At 44.9% G+C, this 26,981-nt stretch overlaps 1 protein-coding gene across 6 annotated transcripts in view; it reads left to right on the forward strand.

Moving 5' to 3' along the window:
- The window catches only part of LOC137434461 (zinc finger protein Helios-like), a 72,048-nt gene that overhangs the window by 30,254 nt on the left and 14,813 nt on the right, over positions 1-26,981 (forward strand). For 3 of the 6 annotated variants that reach the window (XM_078785554.1, XM_078785555.1, XM_078785556.1), the window contains 3 exons: positions 19,974-20,141; positions 24,419-24,541; positions 26,793-26,921. In XM_078785554.1, coding sequence (XP_078641680.1) covers positions 19,974-20,141; positions 24,419-24,541; positions 26,793-26,921 — 420 coding nt within the window. The remainder of the gene's footprint in view (positions 1-19,973; positions 20,142-24,418; positions 24,542-26,792; positions 26,922-26,981) is intronic. The other 3 variants (XM_078785557.1, XM_078785558.1, XM_078785559.1) reach the window with 1 other exon arrangement.

Here is a 26,981-nt window from a genome sequence, read left to right on the forward strand (position 1 = left end):
GCGAGCCAAGCTTGTGTGTGTGTGTGTATATATATATATATACACACAGACTTGGCATTTAATATGGAATTTTTTTTTTTTCTTGACTTGGGTTTACTTTCCTAACTCAGTATATCAATCTGGTGAGTTTCTTTTACACTTTGGTGATTTATTTGTTAAAAGAACCATGTCACTGATTGTCTGTCGCAGCAAGAAGTCAACAATAGGATTATATCACAGGTGGTGTGGCAAAATGTACGGACAGGTGCATTTGATGATTGGCTTCACAATCGGGTATATAAGGGTTGTTGCGTTCTGTATTAGTGGAAAACAACGCTGCACGTCTCCAAAAGTTATTGCCGCTTCCTCTGGAGATCGTCGGTCAACTCGACAATGCTGTTTGTCATGGAGTGGTGGCTTTACGAAATTACGGCATGAAACAGCGTGCTATTGCTCGGCAGTATGGCATCACTCAAGGTCAGGTGTCAAAGATCCTGAAACGAAATCCTCAGAGGGGTGTCCCTACTCCAATACCGAGGCCAGGACGTCCCCACAGAACCACAAGGAGGGATGATCGCCAGCTGCACCGGTTAGTCCGCAATGGCCGTACCAAGTCAGCTAATCGGCTTAGGGCTGAGTGGCAACAACTGACAAATGTGCCTGTATCCAGAAGGCTAGTCAACCAACGACTGGTTCAAGCAGGTTATCGTGCCAGGCGTCCCCTGAGAAAGCCACGCCTGACCAGACAACACCACCAGCACCGATTGCAGTGGGCCAGAGAGCACCGTCAATGGCAGCCAGGACACTGGAATCACGTGATCTTCAATGACGAGTCTAGATTTCTGGTCTATCGTCAAGATGGCCACGTCCGAGTGCACAGACAAGTGCATCAAGCCTACAACAAAGATTGTATAGTGCCAAGAGTCCAAGCTGGAGGTGGTGGGGTGACCGTTTGGGCTGCTTTTCATGCAGGGGCAAAACTGACCTGGTTGTTCTGAATGGAAACCTGAACCAGTTCAAGTACAGGGCCATTCTGGAAGAAACATTGCTTCCATTTGCTCGTGCAGCCTTTCGAGGAAACTTTGTCTTCCAAGATGACAATGCACGGCCTCATCATGCTCGCATGATCCAACACTTTCTTGCTGACCGTGGTGTGGAGCATATGGAGTGGCCTGCCATGTCCGGGATATGAATCCGATAGAGAACTTGTGGGCAGAATTAACGCGTCAAATCGACCTCTTGGACCAGCAGCTGACCTCTGTGCGTGAATTGCAGCAGGCTATTGTCACTGCATGGCAAGCGATTCCTGTCCAAACCTTGGCAAATCTCGTGAACAGCATGACTCAACGTGTACGTGCTCTCCTGAATGCTCGTGGGGGTTACACGAAGTACTGAACTGTAATTTTACTGTCCATAATCCCAGTCGTAATTTAACTTTTGTTTTTGTTAAAAAAAAAATTGGCTAATGTGCAAAATAAAGAGATACTTCTGGAAAACGTACAGAAGTTTAACACAGTACTGTCCATGAATTGAGTTCGATATCAGTTTACATCACTTTCAAGGATCAATTTATTTGTTTTGAAATGTCAAATGTGGTTTTTGTTTCTTTTAAAGGTCACATTAACAAAATCTAGAATAATTTCAACATAATTCCAATGAACTTTTGGTTCTAAGACATCTTGAAAAGTAAGTTCACCCCCACAAAAAAATATTCCATATTAAATGCCAAGTCTGTATATATATATTCCGTCAACTGTCAATATCTAACTACATATTGTTACGGATCTCAACGTCGGCCTTTTCCCCTTACCAAGGGGGGGGGTTGATCCCCTTGTCTGTCACTGACCGACATGAGTCCTCGAAGCTACAACGTCCTTCCCGGACCCAACGGTAGGTAGGGTTTGTTAGGCCGAGGGGTTCGCTACGTACCTAATTACAACCGCCAGCCGGGAACGAGGGAATAACATCTGCTCGAACCACGGTTTTAGATGGACTAGTTGCCGAGCATTTGCCATTGGACGAGTTGCCCAATATCCAAATCTGTTCATAATAGGATAGTCTACTAGTGTGCCAAATTTGGTGCTTTCCTCCCAAAATGCAGAATTCTTATGCTAAGTTGCCCCACTAGTGCGACATTGCACAATAAATTTAAAAAAACACACAACTGGTGGTCTGGATCTTCTGGTCCCCTCCCTCTGCTGGCCGATGTCGTTCTTGATGCTCTCTTTCTCTCTTGCTGTTCTTCCTTGCGGCCTATTTGGTGGATAATAAAAACAAAAAGCACAACCGTGTCCATTTTATTTATGGCCCACAGGGGCCGACTATGGTGGTCCACCTGCAGGGCTTAGATGCCACCGTGACCGTGGTCCGCAAGCAAGATCTTTCTCTGGCCAACCTGGCCGGTCCCAGCAGAGGGGCTATGCCACACAACGTGTGGTCCATAAATGGTGCTCGGCCACAGTACTGTTGTCCATAAGTGGTGCGTGGATGCACGCAGCTGGTTGGGGAGATTCGGGCACACAATGGCGGACTCCCGCACGCTCCCCCTCAGTGCCCAGAGAGCATGGTCCATGGGTGGGGAAGGAAGGCAGCGTTAGCGAGGGGTGAGGTCACAGGTCACAAGGGTACACATCAATCAAGGTAATGCAGGGCGAGGTGCGCACGGAGAGCGAAGTGAGAAAGCTCGTTCCTAACGTACGCCACCCCCCCCCCCCCCACTGTCACCTACTCCACCCTTGCCCTTACCCCATATTTACAAAATCTACACATTTACAAATTCGTCACTACCGTCACGTCTTCCCCATATCTCCCCTAATACCAAATTCGTCACAATCCCTCTAACCAAATTTGCCATCATCCAAATTCCTCATCAATTCCTCATAAGGAGGAAGAGATGGAACATCAGCACAATGTCTCACCCACGTCATGATGCGTCTCACATTTCCAAAACATTTGCACAAAAAAAATAAAACAACAACACATGGCATGGTGTGGAGTTCTGTCGTCACCTCAGGTGAGTGGATGCAGATGGTGCGAGGAGATTTCAATCCTAACTACTTCCTAAATGACATTAACATACTTTACACTACCCGGGGTCTTTCCCTGCCAATCCATTGGCCATCTTACACTCTATGCGGTTTTAAGAACCAAACTCCCATTGGCCAAACTGTGGTTTCCTTCAATTTGGGGTCTCACTCCCCCGATTCAACTCCCTGTGCCTTTGCACAATTTCGGGACTGAGTCGTGCGGCTCTCCCAGCAGGGCTACTCACCTGCACACCTCCGCCACTGCAGTTGCCTCCGAGCTTACCTGCTCCTTTACCTAACCTATCTAACTGGGGAAGGCCCTCCCTGGCACTTACCCCCTCGTTGCCCTCTCTGGCACTGGGCTACCCGGGTCTGTCCTCCGGATCCTCGGGCCCCATCCACAACAACTCTACTGGCTCCCAGAGCCTACCTGCGGCCTCACCTGGCCGACATTCTTACAGTGGCGGAGTGCCTATTTAACTACACGCACTAACAGGCCTCATGCCCAGCCGTTTCCACGTCACTAATGCACCCATCCAAACACCATTCTTCCACACGCACCACAGATGCCAATATCCAACCACAATTTACCTAAACCCTCTACCTAACTCTTAAACTATCCTCCCCGGGTATTCGTGATAGGGGTCCATCCTCCCCATACACTCCCTTCGCACCAACCACTCCACTCCACATTTTCCACCATACTCACTCCACACCATCCATTCCATACTCAATTTCATACTAGTTATGTCATTCAATCATTTTCCATACAACACACAACCATTCTCCATACACCTTTTCACTTGCACACCTGTGCAATCACACCTGGTGCCACCTGCACCCTCCTTCCTCTGGGACCATTTGCTCAATACAATGCCCAATCACCATTACTCACTCATACACTGCTCCATACACCTTCTGCACACACACGGCACCATTCACGAGCATTGCCTCTCAACACAAAGATTCTCACACGCAATGCCTCATTCGATAAAAACCACAAAAACACTGCATCATCTGATCTACCTGGTTTCCTTCTAACTTGGTGCTCCCCATCTTCCCTTTAACCTAAGCACATACCACGTCATTAACAACCATTCTAACCTCTCTACATCCCCGACTACCTGTACAATGTCGATACTTACCTCTACCGTTACCTATTGTCATTTTTCTCGATCTCTATATATTTATCCAAACCCTCCCTCGGCGAGCATGCACTGCCAAAAACCCTATAACTAGTGCTCATGTGCGCGGGTGGATGTGAGGGATGGCAGAGTTGCCATTCCTCTACATCACCATCGCCAATCAAATTTTTCCCATCATGCCAATCAAATTTGCCAATCACACCAATCAAATTTGCCAATCATCTTCGCCAATAAAATTTGCCAATCATCAATTTCCTACCCCTATTCGTCCATTAAACTTTGAGTCTCGGTGCGTCATTACATTCTCAAAGCGCGGCTTCGCAAAGCTGCGCAATGCATTCGGGTGGTTTGGTCGCCTGCAGGTCGAGTCCGTCCGGCATTCGGTTCAGGGGAGGAGGTTTGCTCGGGCCGAGATTCCACGCACCATCTCGGTGCGGAGGCTTTCGGTCTCCGGCCCGATGGCTCAATCTCGCCCGGCCAGAACGCCGCAACCACAAGGAGGCGCCGCTCCGGTCCCTTCTACCTTCCCTCGAACCGGACCAGTCGCCTTGCCCAGCAAGGCCCGGACTCGACCGTGCGGGGTGGGGCCAGGCCCGGATCGTGCACGACGCTCCGAAGAGAAGCGACGCAGCACCGATCCCCGCCAGGTCCCGCAATACCCACAGCCCAGCACGGACCAAGAACTCGCGTCGGTTAAACGTCAGTCTAACCGCTATCCCGGTCCACGTCGATGCCTTACTCGCATGCTCACACGCATACGCGACCCCTTTCACACTCGCAAAACCCGGCATCTCGGCGCCTCCCGTGCATCCCACACACTCCGTCCATTCCACCACCGCACTCCTTGTAACACACCACACCTCTCGCGCACCTTCTTGCGCACACTCATCGTTCGCACACTTCCTTAACAAACCTCCTCGCGCCCACTCCTCGGTCACATCCTCTGTGACAACAATGGGTGTGCACTCTTTTGCACACCCGATCACGCGCTTCGGTGCGCCCTCCCGCACACGCGCCACCACTAACTCAGGTGTACACTCTCGCACACGTTCAACCATTCCAAGTGTGCATTCTCGCACCGCTCCACCACCAACTCACTCTCCGTGTCACTCTCATCACCCTTACACTCCGATGGGCATTCTCGCTCGCACTCGGTATCACTCCCATACTCTGTCGTGCATTCATTCTCCGACGCACACTTTTTTTCCACAAGCGCACCATTTCCACTCACACAGCGCACCACGGACCTTTCACAAACGCCCGGGTTACACTTTGATCCCAAGCGCGCAAAAATTCTTTTTTCGCCAAACATCCTTCTACAAAATCTACCCGCACAATATACAGCACGACTCACCTGGGCGCTTCTTCTCCTTCGCTCCAACACCACCTGCAAACTGGTGTTAATAAGCACAGCATCATGATGTGAATCCAGACTTTGTGCATTTTCCATTTCTCCCTGCCGCGAGTGCTTTTCTAAGTCCCCGGTCTCTCCAATTTCAATTCCCACTACTTCTTTTTCTTTATGCACCTCAATGACCGCTGGCTTTAATAAAATTTTCTCTACTTCAGCGGTCGCAGGCTGCCCCATACCTTGGGTCGCGATTTCTATACCCGTCCACATGACTTCGCTTTGCTCACCCTCGCTCACCCCGTGCTTTGCAAACCGTGTTACCTCGTCGTGCACCCTTGGGACCCTCTCGCCCGATCTGCGGTCTATCTCAATGTCCTTCCCCAATGCTTCCACGTTACCCCTGGTTTCCTCCCTTTTTGACTCTGTCCTCAATTTTTCCGTTTCACACCCTGTTTTGTTTAGCATGGCGTCCATCATAGTTTCTATTCTTTTCGCCCCTGCCAGGATTTGTGTCATGAGCATCTGCATTTCTCCAGCACTCATTTGCACAAGGGGGTAGGCCCCCGCCACCATGTGCGAGGCGCCATCCTGTGCCCCTCCTGTAACCTCGTGCACGAGGCCGCCATCTTGTGCGCCTGAAACCTCCGCTACCCAATGCGTATTGCGCTCCTCCTCCATTATTCTCAATTCCTCCCCGGGGTCCTGGGTCGACTCTACCCCCTCTTCTAGCTCCCCTACTGGCATCCGGTCGCCTTGAATATCCATGGCGCGACTTTAATTTGGATGTTAAATAAAAAATTTCGGCCGCTCCAAATATTGACCAAATTTTTCCGATGTTCTAAAAAATTTGGTTCGGGTCCAGATCCCAACTCCTGACTACCAATTGTTATGGATTTCAACGTCGGCCTTTTCCCCTTACCAAGGGGGGGTTGATCCCCGTGTCTGTCACTGACCGACGTGAGTCCTCAAAGCTACAACGTCCTTCCCGGACCGACGGTAGGTAGGGTTTGTTAGGCCTAGGGGTTCGCTACGTACCTAATTACTACCGCCAGCCGGGAACGAGGGAATAACTTCTGCTCGAACCACGGTTTTAGATGGACTAGTTGCCGAGCGGTTTTAGCAACCCGAAGTTCGAGCCGTTAGCAAAGACTAACCCGATCCTGAGCGTTGGCCAAATCGCACCACAGGAACTCAATTGGGAAATCACTAAAGCGATCGGACGAGGAAGAGGAAACCAAAGGTAAGAAATAACAGGATTTATTATTATTATTTACACAAAAACCCAAAGAGAAGAAAAGAAATGTAATTTACAGGGAAATGGAAGGAGCAGAAGGACACAGAGCAATTCTTACTTACACAAGCTTAACTTATATCCCAGACAACACAAATGACAGACGGGCAGACTCACACGAATGGGGAATTGTAGGCAGGAATGAATGGCTGGAAGAGGGACACGGTCCAAGGAGCCGGCAGGCAGGAAGGTCCGGGGCCGGCGGCATGATGTCGAGGTCCCGCTCAAACGCCCACGCTCCGGTTCAGCGGCTGGCAGATTCGCGTCCCGTTCACGCCCACGCTCTGGTTCAGCGGCTGGCAGCTTCGCGTCCCGTTCACGCGGGGGGGATGATGCAATCACTCATCTGGTTCAGTAGCTGGGCACTTCCCTCCTGCATACCTCTTCGTGCTTCGATCATCTGCCCTCTTACTCATCTGCATAAGCAGTCCCCCGCCACCATTTTATTGCTCTTCCCGAGATCAAGCCGCGGGCTAAGAGGGCACACCTACCGGATCGCTCTCCGCAGTGCTGATTGGTGGGCATGGGCTCTCCCTGGCTCCGCCCACGATGACGAGGGGCGGGCGACGCCCTTCTTCTCCGAGCTGACCACGTGCTTAATGGAGGGCGAATGCAGTTGGTAATGTAGGCTTTGGGAGGATTGAACAGGGGATCTATCTTATTTGATTTGGTGCAGCGTAAGGTCGACTAGTGGACACATGGCCTTAACTGAAACACAAAATAATGATATATCTATAGAGAGGTTCTATGATTGGCTACGTGCTTGTACATGGACTAGCTAAGGTGCTCATTTCAATTAACAGCCAATTAAGGGGGAAATGTACACAGGGGTTATTTATAAGGAATTTTAATACTAAATTTGATGTGAAAGTTCTAAAAACTGCAACAATATATAGAAATATATAAAAAATAGAAAAACACGGTTGGTGAAGCCATCCGTCCATCCGTCTGTGAGAATGTCCATCCATTTAGCAGTGTCACTATATGTCTATTCATTATGAACTCTCTGAATGTCGGTTGCATGCTTCCCATTAATTACGTACATCTATTACTTATTAGTGGGGAACTTAGCATAACAATTGTGCATTTTATGAGGAAAGCACCAAATTTAGCACACTAGTAGACTATCCTATTATGAACAGATTTGGATATTGGGCCATCTCAAATTCAGCCCCTGATGGCTGTGGCAGCTATTTTCCAAAATGACACCTTCAGCTTGTTCCGACGAATTGCATCATCAATTGGCTTGGTCCTTTCCACCAGGCATTCTCTGGTGAAAGCCTGGAACTGCTCTTGGCCAATCTTCTTCACATTCCTGACAGTCTCAACTGCAGCAGGACCTGCAATTTCCTTTGTGTCAAGGACAACCAGATCCATGATCTGGTTGTCTGCATCTGGATCTGATCCAAAAGACCTCAAAGGGGTTGCCAAGCTCTTCTATGACGCTGACAAGGGCGCGGACATCCTTGGCAAAAGAGGTCTGCACACTTGGTGTCTGGTCGTGATGACGTGTGTCCTCTTGCCTCCCCCAGTGTTGATGGCCATCTTGGAACTCTTCCATTGCCCTGGAAACTTCTGGCCCGGCAATCATCCAACGCCGCAGGACACTTGGGTCGTCAGTGAGGCCGACTGCTCCACAATCTCCTTTGATGCAGGCGTTATTCTGTTCATGCGCCTGGTCGATTGGGATCGAAGAGAACACCTTCTTCGTCTTCTGTACAGTGAAGTTGCCAGCCCTGAATTCTCTGGCTACATCTGGGTGCTTCATTGGGAGTGCAACCATGTCCCCCAGGTGAACAGGGACCCACCTGGCATAGTGTGTGTGGTCTAAGGCATGGAACCATGGGACCAGTTCCGTCAGGGCATCAAGGTACATCGTGAATGAAGCCTGCCGCAGAGAACGAACGTAGACCAATACCAACATCTCTAGTTCCAGCACAGTTGCCCAGTACTGAAAGTTGGGAATGTCTTCTCCTCTCTGGTGACACCGGTCTTCGAACTCAGGCAGGTCTTCTGCATCATCAGCATATGTCATACAGTGGCGTTCATACGCACGGTGTTGCAGGATGTGCAGTGCCGCTGCAGTGATTTGATGAGCTCTTCTTGTGCGGGTGACGTGGGCAGCTCGCAGGAAGGAGTCGGCCGTCCCTGGCGTTGCAATCTCAGCTTGCAAATCTGCAAAATCTGCAAATCTTGCAAAAATCAAATCTCTGAATCTGAGATGGCCCAATATCCAGATCTTTTCATAATATGATAGTCTACTAGTGTGCCAAATCTGGTGCTTTCCTCACAGAATGCACAATTGTTATGTTATATTTAGCTTAGCTGCCGGACTATATGTACTATTGGAATGTACCTTTCGACACCCTAAACTCCTGAGTCCCCTTCGACTTTTGAAGACCCCATAACACCCCCAAAGGCCACTAAGACACCTAAAGACCCAAAAGACCCCAAATATCCCAAAGACCCTTAAATACCTAGAAGACCCTTCAATGCTCAGAAGACCCAAAAACCCAAAGGACCCAAATGACCCCAAGGTCCCAAAATATCCAAATGACACCGAGGACCTAAAATACTCTGACTGAGGACTCCGACAACCCAAAAGACACCAAGGTCCTAAAATACCCAAATGACCTCGAGGATGTAAAATACGATGAGGACTCCGAAAACCCAAAATACCCTGAAGAACCTTAAATAGCCCAAAGGCCACAAAGACCCTGAAATATGCTAAGATCCCAAATAACCCAAATACCTTAAAGACCAATCAAGACCACGAAGATCAGGAAGATACTTAAAGACACTGAAGACTCCGAAGACCCTTAACGACCCCGAACAACCAAAATAACCCAAAGACCTAAAAGACCCAAAATACACAGAAGACCCAGAAGACTCTGTAGATCCAAAAGACCATGAAGACCCAAAAGACCGAGGAGGCCCAAAAGACCCTTAAGGACCCAAAAGACCCTTAAAGACCCAAAAGACTCCCAAGACCTAAAATGCTGTTATGTTGGTGGGGGGTAGACAATGATTAACTTAGAGCCAGGTAGAAGTGTATAGATTACCATGCTCTGTATGTTGCGATGAAGAAGAAGAACCCCCTGTACATAAGTAGGGATCCGGTAAACCGTATGTCGTGTAAGAGTATAAGTGTCCCCATGAGAGGGGTGGGGTTATGTTAATTAGTTAGGGTTTATGGGTAATGAATGTCCTGTATGTAATAGCCACTGTTATTTTTCCTCTGTTCCTTATGACAATGCAGCACACATACAAAACCAGGCAATAGCGCATTAAACGACACTAAATAAAAGCTAACCGGAAACAGGACTTTGAGCACCAACGATGATACCACCGACATGTGATAACATCAAACAGGCAGGTCTGGGAGGCCACGCCACAGAGAACAGTGATTGGTTAGGATTGTCGAGCAACGAAGAGAGGGACTCGCTAGTTGGAGCAGGCACGGGTTGCGTCGGATGATGTCAGAGCCTCGAGTACAAAGGAGTTGGAAGGCCAACATTTTCTCTCTCGGCTTCTGGATCTAAAAGTGAACGGGCACCGATAAGCTCTCTTGGGGTGGGACAGTCTCAACGAATGGTCAAAGTTTACGAGCTCTTGGCTGTGAGGTTTGGTGGTGAACGGTCATGTTCCACCATCGTCATCGTGATCGTGAGGAGGAGCGAACTGCGGACCGAGGTCTGCGGTTTCCCCGCATGGACTGCGGACCGAGGCCTGCGGTTTCCGTGCATGGACTGCAGACCGAGGCCTGCGGTTTCCGCACATGGACTGCGGACCGAGGTCTGTGTATCCCGCGAGCAAACTGTGCATGGAGGCCTGTTCTGTTCCCACCAAGGACGCGGGGGTTTTGACAATTCTCGAGGGGGTTCAGGAGACACTCAGAGTTAAGTACCTAAAAACAAGCATGCTTTATTTTGACCTTTATTTTTCCTTTTGTGTGTATACGGGTCCATGTGGGAGCGCTCCATTTAGGAATCTTATTTTATTGCACATTCCTTGTTCACCGGAATTTTTTCAATAAAGCCAGTATTTTGTACATTTTAAATCCGTGTCGGTTGGCATTAATTATCACAAGTTCGAAGACGTCTGGTGGGACCCATGAAGGTAAGAGCTTCGCCCTCCCCCCACGCACATATTAATTCAGCTATATTTTTGACTGAACGTCTCGGAGTGTAAGCTCGATCGGCAATCCGTCCCAGACTGGTCTTTATCGGCTATGGACAGGACAATACCTAGAGGACCCAAAATACCCCAAAGACCCAGAGGACCCCAAAGATCCCAAAGACCCAAAATACTCTTGAGAGCCCAAAGACCATTAATACCCAAAATACCCTGAGGAAATTCCACGGGCCCCTGCCATAATGCCTTCAAAGCACATTCCTGTAAAACTCCCTAGGTATTCCACACTATATTTCAAACTAATTCCTTTACAACAGCTGTGTGATTCGGGTTGTTGTCATGTTGAAAGGTGAACTGCCATCCCAATTTCAGCTTTCTTGGGCAGCAGGTTTACCTCTAGGATCTTTCTGTATTTTGCTCCATCCATTTTCCCTTCTATCCTGACAAGTGCCCCAGTATCTACTGATAAAAAAAAATCATCCCCATAACATGATTCTGCCACCACCATGCTTCACAGTAGAGATGGTGTTCTTTGGGTGATGTTCTGTGTTTGGTTTGCGTCAAACGTAACATTTTGAATTGAGGCCAAAAATTCCATCTTGGTTTAGTCAGACCACAAAAGTTTTTGCCACATGGCTTCAGAATCTCCAGAGTAGTTTTTTGCATACCTCAAACAGGACTCAAGGTGGCCTTTTTTGAGTAATGGCGTCCTTGCCACCCTACTGTACAGGCCAGAATTGTGGAGTGCTTTGGATGTTGTCACATGCACACTGTGTGACCAGTCTTTGCCGTAAATGCCTGTAGGTCTTTCAAAGATGCCATTGGCCTCTTGGTGGCCTCTCTGATCAGTCTCCTCCTTGCTCGGACATCCAGTTTGGAGGGACGGCCTAATCTAGGCAGGGTCTTGGTGCAACATATGCCTACCACCTCTTAATGATTGTCTTGACTGTGCTCCAAGGCATATTCAAGGCCTTTGAAATATTTTTTATATCCATCCCCTGATCTGTGCCTTTCCACAACTTTATCCAGGAGGTCTTTTTTTGAAGCTCTTTGGTGCTCATGGTTGAGTCTTTGCTGTGAAATGCATGACCCAGCAGAGGAAACCGACAGGAACAACAACAACAACAACAACAACATGCATTTTAAGGCCATTTTCCCTGCTAGAGTGGGGATTAGCCTTGCGGTCCCCATGACAATCTTCTCCATTTTGCCCTATTTTCTGCATCTCTCCTTGTTAACCCCCTTGCCCGCATTTCTTCTTCCACCATCTTTAGCCAAGTCTTTCTCGGTCTTCCCCATCCTCTACTTCCTTCTACATTCATTTCCATCACTCTTCTCAACCAGTCACTTTCATCCTTCCTCAACACATGACCAAACCATCTCAACCTGTTCCTCTTCGCAGCATCAATCACAGGCTCTATTCCCATCATCTTTCACAATTCATCATTTGTCTTCCTCTCTCTCAACGATACTCTGCGCATCCACCGAACCATTCGCATTTCCAACCTTTCCAGCCTTCGTTGCTGCTCTACGTTCATTATCCATGTCTCGCTCCCATAAATCATAACACTTCTCACACATACAGCATACACCTTTACCTTCAGCTTCAACGACACTCCCCTCCTCATCAGCATGCCACTCAGTTCCCGAAACTTCTTCCATTCACATCTCACTCCAGCAACCGTTGCCAAGTCTGATCCAGCTTCTCCATTCAGCATGTCTCCGAGGTAGCAAAATGTTTTCACACCTTCCAGCTTCATGCCGTCTCCAAGATCCAATTCAACATTTCCTCCATCTGCAGCTCCCTCTGTGCACACCTTACATTTGAATGTAGCTGCCACACTGCTTAATGACCCTCTCAGACCACTACATTTTTGATGAACCCACTCAGCGAACATTGCACATTGAATGAAGTTCACTCCGACACCCTTCCTGCACACAGCACAGGGCCACTTCCCAGTTCTTTCCACCTCACCACATGCTTTACCACCTGCCATCACCTTCATCTTTCCGATATTCACCTTCAGACCTTTTGTCTCCATACATTCCTTCCACTTGTTCATCTTTTCCTTCAGTCCATCCATACTTTCCGCAATCAACACCAGATCATCTGCATACAACAACTCCCACGGTAAACCCTCCTTTACGTTCTGAGCCAGCACCTCCATCACAACTACAAATAGTAGTGGACTTAGTACCGACCCCTGATGCACTCCCACCTTCACCTCAAACTCACCACTGTTCCCGTCCTTCGTACTTACAGCTGTGTGTGCTCTTTTGTACATTGCCATCATGACTCTGATCAACCATTCCTCCACTCCTAACTTCCTCAATGCCCATGTCAATACTTCACGTGGAACCCTATCGAATATCGAATGCTTTCTCCAGATCAACAAACCCAAGAAACAACTTCTTCCTCTTCTCCATGTACTTCTCCTGCAACTGCCTCACAATAAAAAGGGCGTCTATCGTTCCTCTTCCTGGCATAAATCCAAACTGAATTTCGTCGATCTTCACCTTCTTCCTTATCCTCCTCGCCAACACCCTTTCCAATACCTTCATTCCATGCTCCAATAACTTTATCGCTCGGTACGAGCCACACTCCAGAGGGTCACCTTTCCCCTTGTGTCGAGGGACGAGGGTACTCAGTTCCCAATCCACTGGAATGCGGCCTTCTTTCACCGAAAGATTACAGATCTCTGTCATTCTCTTCACACCCCAACTTCCTGCTGTCTTCAACATATCTCCCACAACTCCCTTTGGCCCTCCCGCTTTTCTACTCTTCATTGCTTTTATCGCTTCCTCAACTTCCTTCTCAGTTATCTTCTCTGCCGGTTCTAAAACTGGGTTACTCTCTATGTTGCCATCCCATTCATTCTCTGCATTCAACAGCATTTCCATATATCTTTTCCATCTTCCTTTAATTCCATCTGGGTCGACAACGATTTGTCCCACTTCATCCTTCAAGCAACTCACCCCAATCACATCACACCTCTCTTTCGCTATCTGCTTTGCAATCCTGAATACCACTCTCTGACCCTCTTTCGAATCCAAGCGTTCTCCGAACACTTTTCCTACATGCCTCCTGCGCCTTTGCTACCTCTTTCTTTGCAGCCTTCTTGGCTGCCTTATAACTTTCATGCTCTGCTTTTTCTGCTCCCGGACCCTTCGCCTTCTGCCACTCCTTGAACTTCTTCCTCTCCTCGTCAATCCTCTTTCCAACTTAATCATCCTACCACCATGTTTCCGAGTGCCTCGGTGGTCCATTTGCCCATCCACATACCTCACCAACGCCTCCCAACAGACTATCTTTCATTGACATCCAACCACTTTCAAGCTCAACCACATCATCCTCTACACTACTCAGCCTCTCTTTTAATGCCTCCCTTACTGTCACCTCTTTCAACCTCCACACCTTCATTCTTGGTTGGTACATCACCTGCTGAGCTCTCCTCGCACCTTTCACCCTTATGTCGCAGACAACCAAGTGGTGCTGTGAAACAGCCTCCTCCCCCGGGATCACCTTTGTGTCCCGGAGGTGCCCCCTATCTCGCCGACGCACCATCAGGTAGTCAACGGTTGTCGTCGACCCACCTGACGTGTATGTAACAAGCTTATTATCCTCTTTCGGGAACTGAGTATTACAAATCAACAAATCAGCTCCATCAGCAAACTCCAAAATCCTTTCACCTTCTCCATTTCTCACACCATATCCGTAACCCCCATGAACTCCATCAAAACCATCCATACTCCTTCCCACATGTCCATTTAGGTCTCCTCCTACCACAACAACGTCCTTATCTTTCACGTTTTCCATCAGCTTCTCTATCGCACACCAGAACTTTTACTTCTCTTCATCGCTCCGACCAACCTGCGGAGCATATCCCGAGATGACGTTCACCAAGAGCTTTCCAATCATCATTTTCACCATCATCAACCTATTACTCACTCTAGTCACACTCACCATACTGTCTACAAACTCCTCAGAAAACAGGACACCAACACCATTCACGCCCTCCAGGCACCCTTGCCACACAAACTTGTATTTCTGTCCCTGCCTACCCTTCACCATTCTCACACCACTTCCCTTCCATCTCGTCTCTTGCACACAACATATGTCCACTCTTCTTCTGACCAATACTTCCACCACTTCTCCTGATCTCCCTGTCATTGTCCCTACAGTCCATGTCCCAAACCTCAGAAACCGATCTCCACTTCGGTCTGTACCCTGCCCATATGTAGTTGTAATTGTCATGGTTCTCTTTTTGAGGCAATGTTTTTATGGCCGGATGCCCTTCCTGACGCCAATCCTCTTATTCGCCTCCTATGACACGCACGGATACGGTGTACCTATTCTAAACCAGGGTACACACCAGGAGAAAGCGACAGGAACAGCTGATGTTATTTAGAAAATCATCAGAATCACTACTATTTAACACAAGTGGAGGCCAATTAACTTAGTGTGTGATTTTGAAGGTGATTGGTTACATGTGAGGTAATTTATAATTGCTATTATAAGGGGGGTGGACACTTATCCAAACAAGATATTGTAGTTTTGTATTTTACATTAATTTTCACCTGGAAGTTGTGCGTTACAATGTGTAAACAAGTCAAGTGAATCCACTTGGATTCCGCCCAGGTTGGCACATGGAAATTATTATTCATATGGTACTTTCCATGGTGAAGTAGTTCGCAGCAGAACCGGCAGCATAATGATGTAGCATAATTATCATCTCGGGTCAAGATTTGAAATTATGCCATGGTTTTTGTAAAATTGCTACTAGTATTCACATTATGTACTTTTCACGAAATGTATTCACATTATGTACTAGCGAGCGGCCGCGTACCAGCCAAAGGGGTAGCCCATGGTTAGCCTAAATATAGATTTGATGACGTCATGTTTACACATCTGAGCGACAGAAACTGTTTACACATCTGAGCGACAGAAACTGGCGACACTGTTGGAGCTTCACTTTTGGAGAGACAGAAATTCCCAGGCAAACGCTATAACGCACCAGGTTTACAACCTGTGCGTTAATAAAGGTTGAAAAATGCCTGATTTAATGCAATTGCATTCCAGGCCATAAGGCACCAAAAGGTGAAAAATTTTAAAGGGGGTGTAGACTTTATGGAGGTCATATATATGTATATATATATATATATATATATATATATATATATATATATATATATATATATATATATATATATATATATATATATATTGTCCTGTCCGTAGCTAGTCAAGACCAGCCTTGGACAAATATCCGAGACAGTTTTACTCCTGAGGCGACCAGCCGTATATGTAGCGGTTGCTTTACACGGGAGGGAAGAGATGTGAAGTATTTATCTCACGAAACACATTGGTTTATTCTGAAACCACAAACAAGTAAACATGACAAGGAAATTCAACAAATAAGATTTTATGAAAATAAATCAAGAAATAAAATGAAGGCAGAGGTAAAACAATCCTATTTTGAGGGACAATCCACACAGTCTCAACAACACACAAGGGAAAGATAAAATGAAAATAAACCCCTTCAGCCGGAACTTAGCTTTGCGTCCCAACGAGTAATTTTAGGAGCTTGGCGGCTGTGGAAACTGGGTTGGCCACTCCAAAATGGCGGCATCAAAGGCACTACAAGCGTGACGCGAGCAAATTAGACGGCCTCCTTTCGATTGTCTACCGTCAAGTGCAATGCGGCCTTCAGCTTCCAAGAGCCCAGCAGTCGTCCAAAACCTCCTGCAAAATACTGCTGATGCGGCAAAGAGCTCCTTGCTTCCCAAATAGTGCCCAACACAGTCAGCACATGATCGTCCAGATCAGAACAAAATGGCCCCTTCTTCTCCGAGCAAGAACCAGCTGAGAAAGAGGGACGTGCTCTTCTTCCTCCTCATCAGAACCAATCACCGAACGTCCCTCCCAGTTCGTCCCACCCACAACCTCTGGGCTAATCACGCTCCTCAAGGGCATGTCCTGTTTCCTATGGTCCTTTAGAGGCAGGGCTTAATCCGATCGGCAATGTTTGGGTTCTGTCGGCGGTTGTTGTCGTTAAAAGGAGGTTTTGCATGGCTGGCTTTGTAAATGTAAATCGTAAAGGGAAAGTCACAGAGGGAAATCACATGCTGGGGAAAACTAACCATAATCCCTCTTGTGAAGACACAAGCAATCTTAAGCTGCAGTTTCCCTACTTAAGTACATCGAGATTTCTCCTATGCGTCCATGGTCCATACTATAATTATATAGTCCTACCTTTACTATGAGATTCCTTCATCTGCCCCCATAAACGTAAATATATATATGAACCTTCCTCTGCTATAAGGGGAAAGAAAATCATGATTTTCCTTTCCCACATTTTCCGGAGTTCAATGTAAAATACCTATTAGCAATATGACGGATTGATGTACAGTACTAACTTTTATGGTTTAGCACTTTAGAGCATTCAGTCCATTAATTTTTTTAACATACTTATACCTATCTGTCCTTCATAAGGCCAAGCATTTTCTATGGTTAAACAACATACTCTTCGCTATCGTATTTGTTCATACTGGTACACCCGTTCTCTGTGGGGGCGGCAGGAAGAAATTCCTCTTTGGGGTATGTCGATTACAGTAGATCTAGGATCTGGCCTCAAGAACATTAGGGGTGTATTCAGTTGCCAAGTTTCTTGTGGAGTGCATGCCAAGTGGCTTAAGCTTTCGAGCAAGGACTCCACTCACAACCGTTGATAAGGAATGTCTGGCTTGGCAAAGGCTAGCTAGCTGTTTCGTAACTGAACATACCCAGGGTTTCCTCCCTTTCAGTTTCATGTTAAACAGCCATAGTGACAGTTTAAAGAAGGTATTGAAACGTGTTTGTGGTTTATAATATTTTTACATCTGGTAGGAGCTGGTGCTCCCAAGAAAACAACGCGATAAGATGTCTATACACATTAACACGGCGTTTGTTCAAGGAGGAAACGTTCTTTGGGGAGATGGAATATTATTAGTACAGTATTAATATTGTTTTGTAATAACATTAATATTATGCTATTATCATTCGTTTTGTTATTAGAAGCGACCTTGGAAAAACGGCACGACAAAGCTAATTTAACATGGATATACACCTCAACACGCAACCTCATTGACGGCAATGGTGGGGAAAACCCGCTTTGGGCAGAAAACCCCCTTTCGGAGGGGGGCAAATGAATGCGCTACAACCTTTATTGTGTAACCTTTAGTCATCCTGTCAAGTTTGGGTGAAATTGGATAAGTAACGACGGGATGTATCACAGTCAAAAAAATCATCAGACAGACAGACAGCAAATTGCGTATTTTAGGATGATGATTGATGATTGATGATGATGATGGTGATTGATGATGATGATGGTGATTGATGTTGATGATGATGATGATGATGATTGATGATGATGATGATGATGATGATGATGATGATGATGATGATGATGATGATGATGATGATGATGATGATGCAGAATGTCGTGGCTGTGGTTTGGCATCAGTCCTCGCAGGGGTACAGCAGTGCCACTGATGCAGTTACCTGTCTATGTTATAGCAGCAATAGTAATTTGTTCCATTTCCGGGTGCCGGAGATAACTCGCCTACTCTTTGTGAAGGATATCATGGGACCTTTGATGTCCACCAACTAATGCTGGAAGATGAGACACCCACTTTAAAGTCCATCTGAGCATCACACTCATTCATGTCTCGCCCTGCCTACAAAGCACCAGTTAAACCGTTTTTAGCCGATTCGAGATTCAAACTCAGGATAAACATCTCAGAGACATAGGCTATGAGCCAGACCCCCAAATTGACCGGTCGGTACCATACAGATGGAGTAAGGCTCATTGTGATTTTTAGCAAGATATATGTCCCTAGATATGAAAAAAAAGTGATAGCGGTGTATAACTCTCGGCCATCTCTGTGTTATCACCCGAAATATTATTATACGCCCGCTTCGCTTCGCCAAAAAATGTGATATTTGCTAAAATTGGAATAAATATGTTTTTAAGGACCACAGAGTGCCGAGATCGAGATCGAGATCGTATTTGTTCGAGAGATCATGATAAACCTAGAGTGTGGAGCAAGTTTGCATGCATTGTGAAATATAATGTAGCTGATGTTACAAACCTACTTTAGGATACTAGCTAATACCAAAAATTACACTGAGATACCAAAAGTAGTAGACGAATAAACCTAAAATGTTCAAAAGCTATGTTTCGTTCCAAAATATCAAAATTAGGGGGTATGGTTGAACATATTTTGAACTTTGCCAAAATATGTGCCCCAAACAACCACCATATTACAAAGTAATGATATATTCCAATGCAGTGGTTCCTTGCGAAGATTTTGAGGGGTCAAATGTTACTCTGGGAGTTTTCATTTTTGAAATATTGACAAAAATGTACAATGTGAATTCTGAACTCGAAGCGATTTCGACCACTTTTTCACTAAATTTAACATATTTTTTGTCATTATATCAATATTTTGATAAATAACCCCCACAAATGTTCTATATTTCTATTACTATATTAGTTGGCATCCAGTATGCAAATTATTGGCACTCTGTGGTCCTTAAAAACATATTTATTCCAATTTTAGCAAATATCACATTTTTTGGCGAAGCGAAGCGGGCGTATAATAATATTTCGGGTGATAACACAGAGATGGCCGAGAGTTATACACTGCTATCACTTTTTTTTCATATCTAGGGACATATATCTTGCTAAAAATCACAATGAGCCTTACTCCATCTGTATGGTACCGACCAACCCCCTTGGCTCATAGCCTAACAAGAACTTATTTATGTATTCCTCTACATTCCATTATATTAAACACATTGGGAATCTTTGTATCGTGAATGCATTCTACTTGAATGTACCTTCACCTTTTTGTACACAGCGATTGCTCAACTGTGATGTTAAAAAACACACAGAGCCTCATGAAGTCGTTAATGATGCCTCCTCGCAATGCTAATAAAAATAGCAAAGGCCCATATCAATGGCGGTTTTCCCTCAAGCTTCTCCCTGTGGCTGTTGCACCACCAGGAGAGCGTCCCTTTCAGTGCAACCAGTGCGGGGCGTCGTTCACCCAGAAAGGAAACCTACTGCGACATGTGAAGCTGCACACAGGGGAAAAACCCTACAAATGCTCGATGTGCAGTTATGCGTGCAGACGGAGAGATGCTCTCAGCGGTCACCTCCGAACTCATGCAGGTATGGTGTCCTGCCCTTTGTGTGCATACCCTTACATTACCGGGATGCATCAAGTCGATTTACATTTACGTGTTGTGCAGTTTCCATGTAGTTCAGTTATCAGTTGTAGGGAGACAGTTAAACATCCACAATGTAAGGCATGGTTAACTGGAGCCATTTTCCTTTGTGATGTAAGAAGTGTCTAAGGATTTCAAGAGAAGTTTCTTACCCTGAAAGGTCAAAAGGTCATCATGCAGGTGGAGACCACTTTCGTGAACCTATTCGTTCCCCCTTCAACCTGCGTCCAAAAATAATTCCATGACATGTACATCATACAAGGACAAAATATAAGATGGTTGAAGAGCATGTTATTCACTTAAGGAAACAGAAATGAGCTAGAGAGTTCATAGAACACCTTACCCCATGCAGTTTTGAGAAAAATGACATGAGAAAGGTTTTTTCAGCTCTTGCTGTGCGTTTCAGAGCACGATCTGCATACATTAGCTTGGTTCATGAACTTTGAATACCAGGCGTGATGGCAAAACCAGAGGAAGCCGATGGGTCAAACGGAACAGTTCAGATCTGAACCTTCTGCCAACTCTTCTCAGAGAAACTGACAATTTTCGAACGATCTTTGAGAAAAAGATGCAAAAAACAAACGGATCTTTTTTTGGACGAAGTGAGCCTTTTGGTTGTATTTTTGGTCGAAGATGCTGCCATTTCTGTCTGAATCGCTGTTACTCCGCCCTCAGATCACGTGGCAAATTTGATTGGTCGAGATGTTTCTCAATGAATGGGTAAGCAGGACTAATCGCAGAGGAATAATGATGCAGACGAGCAAAATGTTGAAATATGTGAGAAAAAAAAATGTTGGCTAACAACAACAAAAAAGACTACCCTAAGGAGGTAAATAATAAGGTTCCGGGGGGCCTGAGGTGAAAGATGATTTAAAAGCAGATCAAGATGACCTGCTTGATGAAAAAGTTGAGATGTTTATTTAAATCATATATGGAAATACAAGATCATTCTTGGGGGAAAATGCCAGGGGCATAGAAAAGGCCCCTTTATCTGGTATGTGCCATGTGGCAAACTATAGAAAAGAAGGGACATTCCATTGCTCGTAGAAAATGCCAGACGATTAAAAACTAGAATAACAATCTTCGACGTCACGAAGTCGACTGATATGCCTCCGCCCACATTATTACATCATTATAATACTTGAACCAAGTTTGCTTTAAATCCCTTCAGCTGTTTTTTTGTTTGTTTGTTTGTTTTTTTATATACATAACCGAGGCTCGTGAAAGAGCTAACATTTATCACACAAGCAAATCAAACAGACAAACAAGGTATATAAAAAGGGGAGCGGTAGACAAGATGGGGGAGAGAAGGGGAAGCACACAAACACAACGTTTGAGAGCAGGGACATCGGGAGATGTGTGGGAGGGAGAGGGCTTGGGGGGAGGAGGTGTGGGAAGGGGGTGGGAGAAGTATAAAACACAAAGACACCAAGGACTTCCAGGAAAGAAGCTGGTATTTCAAAAAGTGGATTTGGGGTGAAATTAGCAGGGGTAGAAAAGATCAAGGTTTTGGATGGGGGAAGATAAGAGATGGTGGTGAACAGCTGTTTTAAAGACGTGGAGGGAGGAGTGGAATTGAAGAGAGTGAGGGAGTTTGTTCCAGAGGCGGGAGAAAAGAGGAATGAAGGAGTGAAGGTGAGCAGAGAGTCTTGATTTTGGCAGTTTAATCATAAGAGAGTTGCAGGCAGATCTTGCGTGACCTGTAGGAATATTTGGGGGACAGAGCCCAGAGAGAGCTGGGGAAGCAAGGCCGGAGAGGAGTCGATAGAAGACGGAAAGACCACCAACCTGCCTGCGGTGAGTAAGTGAAAGGCCCTCGGAGATAGCGTCATCGCGGGAGATTCCAATGATTCTGAACGCTTTGGTTTCAACAGCGTGAAGACGAGCTAGGTGTGAGGCAGGAGCACCAGCCCAGAGGGGAGAGCAGCATTGCATTGAGCTGTGAATGAAAGCCTTGTATGCGGTGAGGAGCTCAGGTGTGCCAAGGAAGGACTTCGCACGACGGAGGATGCCCACTGCCCAGTCGGCGACTGGCTTTGGAGGCCAGCTTTGAAATGTGGTTTTCCCAGGAAAGATCATGGCAGATAGTGAGACCCAAAAGCTTGAGTGACAGAACTTCTTGGAGAGGATTATTCAGAAAGTGGATGGGAGGGTTGTCCAGTCGGTCTTTTCGGAGAGACATCGTAAGAGTGTGAGATTTGTCAGGATTGAAAGACATGTTCCACTTGTTTGACCAGTCTGTGATTTTGTCCAGATCTGCAGAGAGTGAGGAGGCTGCAGACTGCCGATCTGAGGGATGAGGAATGGAGCGGCAGAGTGGAGTCATCAGCAAAGAGATAGAGAGGATTTTAAAGAGAGTCAGAGAGATCATTGATGAAGACCAGAAAAAGCACAGGGCCCAGAACACTGCCATGGGGAACTCCAGCCTGAACAGGAAGAGGAGATGAGAGAAACCCATTCAGGTCCACACGTTGACTACGACTAGAGAGGAAGTCCGCCAGCCATGCGTGGAGATATGTTCTGATGTTATAGACTTATATCAGACTTTGACCTTTGACCTTTGACCTGCTGGCCCCAAATTATAATCTTCTAACCTTTACATCATTATACATACCTGTACCAAGTTTGAATTCGATCACTTCAGCCGTTCTCAAGTTATAGACATATTAGAGACCTTGACCTTTGAACTCTTGCCGCAAAATCAAATCAGTTCATGCATACATCATTCTACATAAATGCACCAAATTTGGTCAGAATTCCATCACTGGTTCACAAGTTATCACAGTAACAGGATTTTTACCTGACATGACCTTTGACCTCCTGACCGCCAAATCGAACCAGTTAATCTTTACCTCATTATACATACCTGCACCAAGTTTGACTAAGATCCCTTCAACCATTCTCAAGTTATCGTGGTAACAAAAACATTTTTTTTTTTTTTTTTTTTTTTTTTTGTATACCGAATCGAGGCTCGTGAAAGAGCTAAAATCACGGACGGACGGACAGCCGGACGGACAACCTGAAAACATAATGCCTCTGGCAACTTCGTCAACAAAGGCATAAAAGGGGACATTCAAAAAAATCTCTCGTGTGCATGCTGTACTACCCTTGTGTTCTTAGGACGAACCAAGTAATGCTCTAAAAAAGTTCATATAAAGGGGCGCCAATTTGATTCATAGAGCTGCACGAAGAAGTAAATGTATTTTAGTTGCCAGATGCAAGGCACCCCCTTTATATGATCTTTTCTATATGAATTTCTTTCTTTATATGAACTTTGGTTCCTCCTAAGAACACAAGGGTAGTCCAAAATCATTAAAATTTTAAATGTCATTAGATAAATTGAAAATTTTAACTACCTCTTATAGATAATATGTCGTTCTGTGATTTTGTATTGATACTCGTACATCCTAAATTCAATTTCAAAAAGTTTATGGCACCTTTTATCAATTTTGGTAGCCATGTTGAAAAAATAATGGCCGCCATGTTGAATTACGAGTTGGCTAATCATCTGAATTTAAAGAGTATTTCTGAAGTAGCACAGAGGCCAAATTTCATGCTTGTATCTCAATGGGAGCGATTCACCCTAATAATGGGTGGTAGCCGCCTAACTAACATTGGCAGCTCACCATTGATTAGATTGTCACAGAAGTTACAAACATGCAAGAATCATCATCCACCTTGTACTAAAATCCGAGAGGTGTTTTTGGATCTGCTCAGGTGACCAATCCAAAGATTTTTGCAAAAGCACCATGACTTATTTTGTACTACCTTTTAACTAAGGCTACCTTATAAATCAATAACCCGATAACACTAGGCTATCCGACCATCTTTTGCACTAAGTACAACAAGATATTTTGTCAACTATGCTTTGGAATGACAAATTAAATTTAAAGTTTTATCCAACTGGGCAGGAATTTCTGGAATTTCATTTTTCCAACACAATTAAATTTTTTATAGTTTTTAAAAGTCCCCCAGGTTGTGTTGTAATGGTAATGAGGCCTGAAACCATTGCTATAACAAAGAGCATAACACACGTGACGTGCACCACACATTCCTCAACAAGTGGCCTCACCTTCATTCCTTTGGTCTTTCTCTGCCTTGTCATCTTTGTCATTATCATTTTTTTTTAATTCTGTGATTAATGAAATGTTATCATGGACACCTTTCCCTAACCTCCCACCTTAAACACCACCAAATTTGTCTCATCCCCCTTTCCTGCAGTGGGAAAACCACATAAATGCAGCTTCTGTGGTCGGAGCTACAAACAACGCAGCTCATTGGAGGAACATCTTGATCGCTGCCATAGTTACCTGCAACGTTCTCACCTTCTCTCGGCCTTTCCCAGTAAGTTTATGAAATAGTTATTCTGAAGTAGTTCTCATGGAGTGTTGTTTCCTTTTTGTGATCTTTTCGTGTCATGTTTGTGTAAGTCTGGTGGTAGCTCAGTTGATCATTTTGCCATTTAGCTCTCTTGGATGGGTTCCCCAACTGCAGGATGACTTAAAAACAATAGAAAGCATTTGAAAATGCAAAGCCTGTCCGCGTCCGTTTGTATTCAGACATCTTCTTCTTCCATATGTTCAAAATAACGAGAAAAGTGTTTTTAAAAAAAAAGCAAATTGAAAATTGTTGATTTTATGCAGCCTTGACCTTTAGATCTAAAAACACAATCGGCTTCTAGCTTTTGATTGGTGAAATAATTATGTGACCCAACATGCAAGTTATTAAAATTTCAGGTCAATTGGACGAAAATTGACAATTTTATGCAACCTTGACCTTTGGACTGTTGATCTAAAAAAAAAAACAATCGACTCCTGCATTTTGATTAGTGAACCAATTCAGTGAGTGACCTGATATGCAAATTCTTAAAATTCCAGGTCAATTGGGTGAAAATTGGTGATTTTACATAACCTTGACCTTTTGCTCTAAATAGCAACCGGCTTGTAGCTTTTGATTGGTGAACCAATTCAGTGACCCAAGATGCAAATTCTTAATATTACATTATATGCGTTGCACTGTGTCTCTGAATTCTTCTGTAAATTATTTTCTTATCTTTCCTTCTTCCTTGGTTACTTTTGGTTGTAAATAGTAAATAAATTAGATTCGTATTCCTTACCCTTTGTCTTTCTTCTTCTTCACATCCTTCGCTTTAGTCTTTTCCCCATTGAATATCTGTGGCGCGATCCGGCCAACGTTCGGGAATCGGGTTAGTCGGGGCAACTGTTCGGCCGCGGTGCCATCCGCTCGGCAAACACAACATCTTATCCGCGGTCCGTAACAATTTGATTCATGTCAATTGGATGAAAAATGACGATTTTATGTGATGTTGACCGTTGACCTTTTGATCAAATTATTAATTTACCTTCTCCATATTATTATAATAAAGCTTTGTTGAAAATTTGATGATAAAATTCAAAAGGTAAATTTAAATTTCATGTCAATTGGATGAAAATTGACGATCTTATGTGATGTTGACCTTTTGACCAAATTATTAATTGACCTTATTAATAATAAAGTTAATAATATTATTATTAATAATATTATTAATAATATTAAAAAATTAATAATATTAATTATTAATAATAAAGCTTTGTTGAAAATTTGAGGACAAGAGCTCAAATGGTAAAAAAAAAGTTACGGCCCAGACAGACACAGACAGACAGACACACAGACACACACACACACACACACGGTTACAAAACCAGCAGGGGATGGGACTAATTATATTATGAACCTTGGTCAACAGGAGTACACTACCTGGTGCAGTGCTCCTTCAGATGAAGAGGTAAAGTCGGCTGTCCTTTTCCATTTATTTTGTGGATGTTAAAGATCACAGGATGATATATTTACAAAGCAGTCAGACATCCCACTACACGTTGGCTAAACACCTTGCTTAAGTTATCTGTATAATTAGAACTACTCCCAGGTACAGGTACGATGAGCCACCAAATTGTCTCCTCTTGTTACTTTATTGTCTTGCATCACCTGTGGTTCACCTGTCGGGCTTACAAAAAGAGGAAGGTGATGAACTCCTGACCTGTGACACAATACCTTGATAGACATGTATATACCATATATTTATAAATTATTAATGCAAATATTGCAAAATACAAGGAAATGTCGTTATTATATCGGGTTGTGATTATTAATAATTAATTATATCTCTGACCCACAAGGAAATGTTTTCCAGGAAAAGCACAATTGTTGTGTTTCAAATACCTTCGTAAGCACATTTACTGCTGACATTGTCCGATTGCTAGGTGTTGGCACCAAGAACAGCAATGATGGATCATTCCTTACCTGATCAGAAAAACGGTATTCACACCGTTTACCTGTTTATTTCGTGGTGTTTGCGACAATTAAAAAGGTCTCGTTTTCCCATCTGAGCACGGAATCCAGGATGCTGGAATCCCAGCTTCAAATACCATATGTTGTACCATTGTGTCCTTGTAATTCATGTCAAAAGTACACCGATATCTCTAAACGTGTCCTTGTCCTGCATGTGCTACATGTGCGACCTCCTCCATGAGCCTGAGCTCGATCTCGATGTTAAAATATTATTTCCTTGCCAAATGATGTGCATTTTTGCACACAGGTGGGCCAGATGGTGGGGATTGTAACGAGGCAGAACAGGGCACAAATCCAGTACTAGAATCTTCTCTCTTTAGCCACTTGGCTCACACCAGCACTAAAAGAAAAAGCTCAGTACCCCAAAGGATTGTGGGTAAGTGCATCGCATTCCATAGCCCCTTTCACAGCTTTATGTATGTTTCGATAACGATTT

Source organism: Myxine glutinosa, chromosome 10 (genome assembly GCF_964187855.1).
Source record: "Myxine glutinosa chromosome 10, kmMyxGlut1.1, whole genome shotgun sequence".
Taxonomy (NCBI): Eukaryota; Metazoa; Chordata; class Myxini; order Myxiniformes; family Myxinidae; genus Myxine; species Myxine glutinosa.